The 11,175-nt window shown below is 36.3% G+C and overlaps 1 protein-coding gene across 1 annotated transcript; it reads left to right on the top strand.

Moving 5' to 3' along the window:
- Positions 1-8,203: 8,203 nt before the first annotated feature.
- On the top strand, positions 8,204-10,952 carry LOC143227054 (muscarinic acetylcholine receptor gar-2-like). The gene has a single exon (XM_076458599.1). It carries the CDS (start codon positions 8,278-8,280, stop codon positions 10,654-10,656), a length of 2,379 nt encoding a protein of 792 aa, XP_076314714.1. The 5' UTR covers positions 8,204-8,277; the 3' UTR covers positions 10,657-10,952.
- Positions 10,953-11,175: the final 223 nt, after the last annotated feature.

Below are 11,175 nucleotides of genomic sequence, written 5' to 3'. Positions count from 1 at the left end.
ACCTCTTCTCGCGGTCGTTAACGGGTCCATATTAACTTGGAAAGTTTAAAGTACTAGCCGTCGCTTTTTCCCATCCGTCGATTGTTGTTTTGTCTTGACGTTAAAGTAGTGTGTGTGTGTGTGTTTTTCGTCCAGCAAAGCCACATCGGGCTATCTGCTGAGCCCACCGAGGGGAATCAAACCCCTGATTTTAGCGTTGTAAATCCGTAGACATACCGCTGTACTAGGGGGGGACGTTAAAGTAGAGACGGAAATGTTAACACACTTCATTTTATTATAATAATAAGTTTAGGGTGAGATAAAACGAAAATTTTTATTAAGTGACTTACAAAGATAATCTTCTAGTTATATGCTAGCAAAGCTCTCAGTTCTAAATTCAAAAATATGAATATTAGTTTTAATACCGTGGAAATATGGCGTATCCTTCGTAACTAACCAATTATATTTCAGTAACACAAAATTTATAGCATAAATTACTGAGAATAATACAGTAAACAATTACTTCACTACAGTTGCTAAATAAAGTTATGATAACCGAGATTCTGAGTTATGTCGTAAGACAATTTACAAAACTTTGGTTCAGCTGTCGTTAAGTCCTATGGTAGAATATAGGAATGATTTTTTAATGTAAGTTCCTGTGGCCATGTTACTGACTGTGTAGTAGGAAGGTTAAATTTCATAGAAAGACATTGATAAATTCCATGTAAATAACTTGATTCTGTGGTATGTAAAATGTAGTTGTATCACTGCGGTATGTAAAATGTAGTCATACTGCTGAGCTTGTAGTAGATGTTATTATATAATTAGATGTACCTGTACCACTGTAGTAGATAAGATTCCATGTAATAAAACTACTGGTTCTGTGTGCTATTAAACATAGAATGTCATGCTGGTTCTGTGAAATTTAAGGTAAGAACCGATAGAACCAGACTGTTGATCCTGTGGTAATAAGGAAGATTCGATGTAATTAGATTACGCACGCTATCGGATGTATATATATTTATAGTAAAGCTGCTGGCCCGGCATGGCCTAGCGCGTAAGGCGGGCGACTCGTAATCCGAGGGTCGCGGGTTCGCGCCCCCGTCGCGCTAAACATGCTCGCCCTCCCAGCCGTGGGGGTGTATAATGTGACGGTCAATCCCACTATTCGTTGGTAAAAGAGTAGCCCAAGAGTTGGCGGTGGGTGGTGATGACTAGCTGCCTTCCCTCTAGTCTTACACTGCTAAATTAGGGACGGCTAGCACAGATAGCCCTCGAGTAGCTTTGTGCGAAATTCCAAAACAAACAGTAAAGCTGCTAGTGCCATCTGCCGTCAACTTTAATTTCGATACACCACCAACAAGAAGGAAGGAAGGCAAATCATAGCATTCTATCAACTCTTCATCTACTTGCTGATGAACACGAAAAACATAACGAGTTACTAACTCCAAATACAGTCTATTTATTGGTTAACACAAAAACATGACGAGTTGCTAACTCCAAATAGAGACTACTTACTGGTGGACATGAAAAACATGACTAGTCACTAACTCTAAATAAATACTATTGTAACGAATTTACATCTAGGCCTGTTTGCCATTTTTGTAAAAACTTGGTCATGTTATGTTCCATTATTGGCATTTGAAATAGAAAAAAGAAGAGGCAACGCCCAGTGCGTTCGTATCCACATATGGACGTAGTTTCACCACATTATCCAATGTTGTTGATTCGGCCTTTGATAAAATGGCTGATGTAGTCAGGAAGGACTTTATACCTTTCGTGTCTGTTCGTTCTGTGTCTTTGACAAACGACTCTGCTAATCCCATACCCATACGTATTTTACGTGATACTCGGGCGATTTAATCATTATATTTAGAAGGTATACTATCTTTAGATTCGAGTTCTGCTACTGGTGAGTCTGTTATTGCTCATAATATTAAGGGTGGATTTGTTAATGTTCCTCTTCGTAACACTTGTTTAACATCAGACCCAGTTTGAGGACCTCTTGTGGTTGAAGCGAAACCTACTCTGCTAGTTGAGAATATTCCAGATGTGTTTCCCTCATGTGTTGTGACTTGAGTACAGGCTAAAAAATAAAGACAAAAACATATGACAGACATGTATTTATAGAACGATATCATAGATATGTCTCACACATTTTTGGATCTGACGTGGATCTTATGAATAATTATCCTACTGATAATTATTTTATGAATGGCAATGAGGGGCATGATGAATCTGGTTCATCTGGTGAAGTTCTATTTGTTAGAAGTAAACTGATCGCAGAGTAAGTAAAAGACCCACAGATCCTTTTACTATTTAAATATGTATTCCCAAAAGATGAACTGTAGAAAGTTCCATATAGTCACTTTTTCAAGTGTGGACCACCAGGTGTACCAGTTTCAGAGGATTGGGCTGTAGTTTATCAAATCGTTGTTCCAAAAGCATGTCGTTATGAAATATTGAAAGTTGCCCGTGAACTTCCCATGGGAAGTTATTTAGGTGTCAACAAAACATGTGAATTAATTATGAGACATTTCTTTCGGCCAAACATTAGGCAAGATGTTTCTCAAATATGTAAAACTTCTAATATCTGTTAATCGGTCAAAAAAGTAACCGAAAATTCCCGTTGATTCTATGAAACCTATCCCACCTCTCGAAGAACACCTCAGTCGTGTGATCATTGATTGTGTTAAGCCAAAAAGATAACATTTGTGTTTAAGCACTTTTATGTGATATGTAATGTTATGATCATAAGGTTATTTGTACTGATTGCGTTATTTACCTTCATGATAATTGAAGCTGTATAATTGTTTGACAATGTATTACATTTAATGCTTTGTTCATAATGTATGTGTATATAAAATATCTTAGTTAAAATTAACGCCAGTTTTAATTCTCTAAGGAGAGAGTTGTAATGAATTTACTATTATGTACTTATTTTAATATCGGTGTTTGTTTTAGTTAAATATATATTTAGAAATGCATGTAATTTACACTGTTAAATATGTATTGCGAAAGTTCCGCCTATTTCCTAAATTTTGAAAGAAGATTCTAGACTGTAAGAAGCAACGATATTCGTTTTATAAAAGCACTAGCATATCTTCGAATATTTTTTACAACTGTACTTTCGAGAATTTCACGATAAAAGTTTTTAAACCGACTCAACGCGGAGAGACAGTGTTAACAACGTTGGTTTCCTTCAGTTAGTATACTATAAATCTCGGAAGCAATAACTGTGATAAACGCTCATCAATCGGGAAACTACAGATATCTGACCAGGAACGAAACGATTTCGAACATTACAAACCTTTTAACTTCAGTGAATTAACTTATGAAATCAAATTAAATTTTCCAGCTATTTCAAATCGTAATACGTAACGTAATTTATCGGAGACTTGTCCGAGATAGCTTATAGTACGTAACACAACTTACTGTTGAACACGAAGAAAAACGAATAGCTTCATAACTCCGAATACAGACTAGTTACTGTTTAATTTCTGGTCAACCCAGAGACCACTTAAAACGACTAACGAAATATATAGTCTGTTGGTCAGTAAATAATCGTCTACTTATAAGAAAAGAGAAATATGCGCTTCGTAACTGTTTCCATACTCCAGTCTTCTGCACTATTGTTCATTAGAATGTGCATTTACTAAATATGAAATAACAACCATCAGAAAACGAAACAAAACCTCATTGCAATAAGAATTATTCCTTGGGGAAGTAATAAAAATGTTAGTTTTTAATTTCGCGCAAAGCTACACGAGGACTATCTGCACTAGCCGCCTCTGATTTAGCAGTATAAGACTAAAGGGAAGGCAACTAGTCTTCATCACCCACCGCCAACTGTTAGACTACTCTTTTACCAATGAATAGTGGGATTAACCGTCACGTTATAACGACCCCCATGGCTGAAAGGGCGAGCATGTCTAGTGCGACGGGTATTCGAACCCGCGACACTCAGATTACGAGTCAAGCGCCTTAATAAAAGTGACTTTCTTAATTAAAGTATTTTATCAGCTAACCAGTGAAAAAACAAACATTGTTAGCAAATGAGATAGCTGACATTAACTATTCTCAAATAGTCACAAGCCTATTGTTTTCTGAATTTTATGAACAACAGATTTTAAAGTAACTATTGTGGAAATCATAAACCTCAAGTCAGTACCCTGATGATCGCTTCATTTTCCCTCAAAATGCATAGAACTGAGCAAAAATCACCAACATTAAACTGAGTTTTTGGTATTAATATTTGGTGTTTGTCAATTTCCATGGTTTTAGATATAGCGAATTCACTTCATGTTAAAAGTGGTGTTAGAAAGGTTTAACTTTGCACAACACAGAAATATATTTTATGAATAACTTACTATTACAACTACATAATAAATATAATAATAAAACGAATAAAGTTTAAGAGTACCAGGAATTAAGCTCCTAAAGGGAAATCACTGGTTGAAACGTTAATTTATATTATGTGTTATTTTTGTTGACTACAATGATATAAATAAGTACAATAGACTACAGCTGATGACGTGTTTGGTGACCTCACTAGCCATAGCACGTGCTTCTTATTGGCTTTTAGGCGCACATCTCTATGACAACAAACTTTTGGCACGTGTCTGGAGCACTCTGTGAACCGTGAAGCACAGATTGACATGGTGAATAAAACCCACTCCCGCGTGCGTTCGAGCGTGTTGTGTATTCTTGGAAGGGGATCATCCCTACAGGGGAGAGGAGGCAAACAGAAATGGACCATTTAAAACATGCAGGGGAAAAAAAAAAGCAATTACAAGATAGGATGGGATTCACAATGCAAAAATTTGCTGTTTACAGAACCGTAGCTTTTATACTTAAAAGCGCGCTTACTGTAAAATACATAAAACAGTTTTTCCAAAACAAGGCTTGCTGAGATTTTACAAAAGAAACAGATATGGTTAAAAAATATGCATGTTTTGAAAATCCGAGAGGATAAACTATATTTCACTTTGAAGTGTTTGATATCTAAAAGAAAACGCTTTAGAAACTACATTTTATGTAGTTTTCATTTAAAGAGAGAGAGAGAAAATAACAGCTCAAAATAAATCTACGTCTTGATTGGTTGCTATCTCGTTATTGAAATGTAACCATGGTTTTCAGTCATAGTGAACTTCAATATAAATGTGGTTACACTATCTTCTCTGATACGAAACTACCGTGGAATCTGTATGTATTAGAAACTTTCCGTGTAAGAGTCCAGGGGAACTGGAATCAACCACTGTTGGGATTCGAAGATGTGAATCTGGTGTTTGAGTCTTTCGTTCAATTCTAATCCAGACACAGATTTCTTTCCTTCGGAAAAATTGTGTAGTTCCCATGTATAGTGGATGATAGGAGCTAATCAAACACAAGTGACTTGATGGGCTATCCAGTTTGAAAGTTTGTTTCTTATTATGCACAAAGCTACACATGGGTTACCTATGCTCTGCCCACCACTGATATCGAAACCCGGTTTCTAGCAGTATAAGCCCACAGATATACTACTGTGCCACTGGAAGCAATTTGGAAGGGTCAGCAATATCCCTCATATCTCTCAAGCTTTCTGTATTAGTAATATGGTTGCGTTATAATGAAAGTTATAATAAAGTTTCTAATATGATAGTGATTCAATTATGTTGAAAAATATTGACTACAAAGAACCAAAGAACGTGTTAGGACTGTTCACAACCTTTCGTAACGGACATAAAATTTCATATTTTTTCATATAAAACATATGTACGTATCTAGGAAATCATGATCATTTTAAATATAACTTAACAGATATCTGTTTTTGTTTTGTTTTTTATTTCAGAGTTAAATTGCAAATGCAGGTAAAAAACTAATGTATAGTGTGTGTTTTTTTCTTACACAGCTGGAAATTTCAATTTCGTCTCTATGAAGAATAATGTGGACAATAAAATACGTTGCATGTACAGAACAAAGTTCTCTGATTGTGAACGTCTCTTTCCCCTGACTACTTTTTAAGCTTTCTAATTGGTGAAAAATAGGCAAGTATAGTGGTCCGGTAATCTTGATTTTAGGCTAATGACAGAGCCTAAAAACTCATACATTAGATAAACCAATTGCTTTTAATTTTGATAAAAAGACAATGTAATTGTTTGGAAATACCATAAATCACTGTCTTTTTTGTTTTACCTTAAAGTAAAGATAATCATCACGTTTAATCCTCAGTGCACAAAGATAGTTCTGTGGATTTATAGCGTTAGAAATCGAGTTTCGATACCCGTGGTGGTCACAACACAGATAATCCATTGTGTAGCTTCGTGTTTTAGTTACAAGCAAACAAATCATCGCATTTAACTCTCTTTTACTTAGAGCAAAGATACTCTATTAATATGGTGTGTCAGTAAGTTTTGTGTCAATAATAATTCGTTAATGTGTCTTATAACCCTCAAATCTGGATTGTTGGTAAAACATGCAGAAGACAAGTTCGTTTTCCTACTATAATTTGTGCCATGAGGCACCACAATGCAGATGTTGTTATTAATTATTGTATGATGTTTTCAACTCATCCATCTTTAATTTTACACATCAACTGCTAAGTTTGAAAACAACCAGTTGCATTAATTGCCACATACGCAAAGACACTTTTTTAACTGTTTAAAAGTCCGAGATGGTCTGCGGATCGCAAGTTCAAATCCCGTTGTCGTACATAGTCGCAAACTTATCGGTAGCTGAGTTAAAGTGTGTCGGTCAATCCTACTATTTGTTGGTAAGTGTTTATGATGGATGGGTGGAAAGTCGTTGGTTATGTGCTGTCAATCCAGTTCATCACTTCAAGATCAGAGACGCTTAACACAGAGATCATTCGAGTAGCTTTGCGCAAAATTCAATAAAGAAGCAAATTATTGAATGAAATACAATTTTTTAATAATTTGTAACAAAAGCGTCAGATATAGTAAATCATATTCGAATGTTTTATTAGATGAGACTAGAAGTAAGTCTTATTACCACATAACTTTTAACAGTTTATTTTAAAAAACGTAATTTATTCAACAGTTGACACAAGAAACTTTAAAAGTTTTTTAGCGTGGATCTGGTCAAGTGTTGTGATTCGTCAGTTATCATTTTTTTTAATTTCATGCAAAACTCCACTTTAGCAATGTATGACTAAAGCCTCCACCGCCAATTCTTGGACTACTCTCTTATCAGCGAACATTGGTTTTGATCGTTACTTTATAACGCCCCACGGCTGATAGGGCTAACATGTTTAGTGGGACGAAAATTCGAACCCGCGAGTCGAGTGCCCTATTCAACTTGCAAGGCCAGTCGTCTGATGAAGTAAACCTCTAATGTCTTTTACTTTCTTTAAGTTAGGTTGATAAAGTGTGCTTGTTTACTTATCCTTGTAAAAACAGTTAAAACAGTAATGATGTAAACATAAATCCTTATGAATACACTTCACAAATCGGAACTAATTAAAAAAGTCTTTATGGATTAAAAACATAGTAACATAAAGGAATAGTAACAACAGAAGCAATGTATGTCAGCTTTATGTTACAGTAGTACAGTGAGTAATGTGTCGGTCTGTAGATCGTAAAGTTCTACGTCAATAGCACAGTGAGTAATGTGTCGGTCTGTAGATCGTAAAGTTCTACGTTAATAGCACAGTGAGTAATGTGTCGGTCTGTAGATCGTAAAGTTCTACGTCAAAGCCATGATACTGCTTAACATACTGTACTCTTTCTGCTATGGTCATCTTGTAAATAATGGCCTGTTTTGTTATTTAATATTGAAAGCCGGACAAAGCCTTAGGGTAGGCATGCGCTGCTGGTCGACAGTTAAAATTAAGGTAGTCTATACTTAAACTTTAAGAGCTTACTATCTGATCGTTTAACCCATTTTCACATATAAGTGCCGTGCAAGCTGCAAATTCCAAAATATGAGGTTAAAATTCCATTTTAACCGTAAAGAGTGTCATATAATGTACATTTGTGCACTAGCTGTATCCTTTATTAAGATTTTTCACAAATATACTTCAGAAAAGTATAGTTTGTCTGTTTTATTTACCAGGAGTAACAGGAGTCGAACTGCTTTAATAATTCATATCTCATAGCTTTCTATTGAATTAGCCTACACGAACCAATTTTACAATACTTATGTTCATATACTCGCCCACAAAAGAACATGAAATATTCTAATGCTTTCTGCATATTTCTTTTACGTTACAGATTAAGATGTCTTTCTCGTCGTGAAAACAGGACGTAATTAAAACTGGTATTGTGGGATTTGAAGAGCAACTGACGGTTGAAGATAACCATGCCTGTCTATCCGGCTGTTGCTGGAAGTGGGTCAGAGACCCAACCTGGAACTGATTTCGGCTTTTCTCTGACAGACTTTGCAGAAGGAGACAAAATCCACTTTACAGTTAGGACCACTAGCACTAGTTCGTCTGTAGTTACAAACTTTTCTTCCATTTCCAACATGGTGACCAGTACTTTTTCTACGTTGTCAGAAATCGAAGGATTTTTAGAGGAAGCTAGTGAAGAATTTCAGGATGAACTAACATTCTGTTGCTACAACCAAACTGATGGTAACAACACAGTTTCCTATGTTAACGCCACCAACACCACGACGTCTTCTTCAAATGCTTATGTCTCACCATATGCTTTATGGCTTACAATATTTATTGCCATCTCCATTGGTTTGTGTATAATACTCACAGTTGCTGGCAACATCCTGGTATTAATGGCCTTTGCCGTGGAAAGAGCCATTCGACAGCCAAGTAATTACTTTATTGTATCTTTAGCGATGTCAGACCTTTTAATCGGAATAGTGTCAATGCCCTTCTATGCTGTGTATGTTCTGGTAGGGCGATGGGACCTTGGACCCATTCCTTGTGATCTCTGGCTAGCTACAGACCACACTGTCTGTTTGGTGTCTATTTATACAGTGCTTCTCATAACTATTGATAGGTACTGCTCTGTTAAAATAGCCGCCAAATATCGAAATTGGCGTACTAGAAATAAGGTGATATTTATGGTGGCAATCACTTGGATTATCCCTTTTTTAGTCTTCTTTATTAGCATCATGGGATGGGAGCATTTTATTGGTTACAGAGACCTAAACCCTGGAGAGTGCGCAGTTCAATTCCTCAAAGATCCAGTCTTCAACACTTCTCTCATCTTCGGTTATTTCTATGCCACGTTAGTAGTGCTCTTCGTTCTTTATGGAGGAATATACAAAACAGCCAGTGACATGCAGAAACGATCAGCAGCAAAACAGAAGAAAATGCAAAGTCTCGTGGCCATGGGAAAAGCACAAAACGAGAACAAACCAATTGGTATGTCAAAGACACAAAGTACGTTATTAAGTCTGGACAAACCTAAACCTGTTCAGTCAGGGAATATAACTTCTGTAGCTTCTATAAGTCGCTTGAATCCCCCAAACCTTCATACTACAAAACATGGTAGTGGAGACTCGTCATCTAGTCAGAAAACCTCGTCAAATAAGACTGGTAATACAGAAACCACTAGTTTTTCAGACAAAAAGGATGCTTCTGATCCAGACCGGTCTAGCAGTCCAATGTTTGACTCTGACGAAGAAAGTTATCAAAAACCATCAAACCCAGAGAAGAAGATCAAATGTAAGCATTCTGTCATGGCTGTGGCGCTGAACATTGCTAAAAATACAGACTTGACCATATCTTCAGTTTCAGACGAACCTATCCCTAAACTAGTTCCTCCACCTTTGGCTCCGCCAAGACAACTTCCCTTGAATTCTGTGAAGGATTCGTTAAAAGAACAAAGTATTTTAGATACTGAAAACATCATGAGTCCTGCAAATGAGCTATCTTCTTTGGCTTCAGAAACAACTACGCCAACAGAAAATGTTTTATTATTAAATTCCATTTCGTCAAACGACCGAATCAATGAGAGACCGAATCCTCCTAAAACATTAAATTTGGCTTCTGTAAAGGAAGAGCAGCCATTGGAGCATTTGGAAACCAATGATATGAAATTTATTGACCAAGAGAGTTCTGTGGTCATGCCTTCTCCTGCTAGTGAGGCATTATCTTCAGTGACTCCACCACCATTAGAGGACACTCCTGAACCTCGTACAAAAGACAAAGCAGTCAACACAGATCCAGTAGTTTTTTATGATTTTTCTGTTACTCAAGCTCAACAATTGTTGAAGAAAAACAGCGTCGTGAGCATGAAGGATGAACACGTGTGTGATTCCAAAACAGTGACACGTGTTGCTGAACTTGATGAGCTGCAACCAATCGTAGCTCATGACCAGTCTCGAGCTGGGACTTCTTCCAATAAAGACTACTCAGCTACTCGCTTCAAGCAAGCTTTCGTAAACTCTTTAGCAAAGAAACGTAAGAAAGGAAAACATAATGTTAAAGAAAAAAGGCAAAAATCGAAATCCGAAAATCGTGCAAAAAAAGCATTAAGGACCATATCTTTTATTTTAGGCGCTTTTGTGTTGTGTTGGACACCATACCACATATGTGCACTGGTGGAAGGGTTTTGTACGGATATTGCTGGATGTGTTAATTACCACTTGTTCTATTTCACCTACTTTCTGTGCTACGCTAACAGCCCAGTTAACCCTTTCTGCTACGCAATGGCAAACCAGCAATTTAAAAAGACGTTTTATCGACTTCTCCGAGGTGATTTCCATCATACGTAAAAAACAAACAAATTCTTGAACTTACAACATTATTTCAGTAGAACTCAAAGTAGAATTCGACCCATTTGTCTAGAGACAGTGAATATCGCATTTGGGCCCGTCTAAAATAGTAATATATGAATGAATGATGTACTATTGCGGAATGTTTATCATGATAGGAGAGAAAAAAATGGTTAATATTTAGGCTATTTTACTGTGACGATGTCATAAACTAATTGCTACGAAGTTCGACCTTCAGATGACCATATCCAGCCATTCCGAGGAACAATCATTCTGTTATAGTTATATTTTGTAATTTAAACTTCCATCAATCTATGTACCTCTGACAGACAAGGAGGCACAACACTGGTTAGTTGTTAAAGTTAGAGTTGTATTAGTTTACAATTAGAATTGTGAAACTTAGTATTAATCTATGTCACTTGTATTGTTTTATCCGTATTAATGTGATTATCATTATCAGTTGTTATGTTTACAACTAGCTATAAGTAAGTTTATGGAACTTGACTATATTATTTGAAT

The sequence above is a fragment of the Tachypleus tridentatus genome, chromosome 9 (assembly GCF_004210375.1).
Source record: "Tachypleus tridentatus isolate NWPU-2018 chromosome 9, ASM421037v1, whole genome shotgun sequence".
NCBI classification, from domain to species: domain Eukaryota; kingdom Metazoa; phylum Arthropoda; class Merostomata; order Xiphosura; family Limulidae; genus Tachypleus; species Tachypleus tridentatus.
Note: the sequence above shows the minus strand (reverse complement) of the source record. Positions and strands in the feature narration are given on the sequence as shown.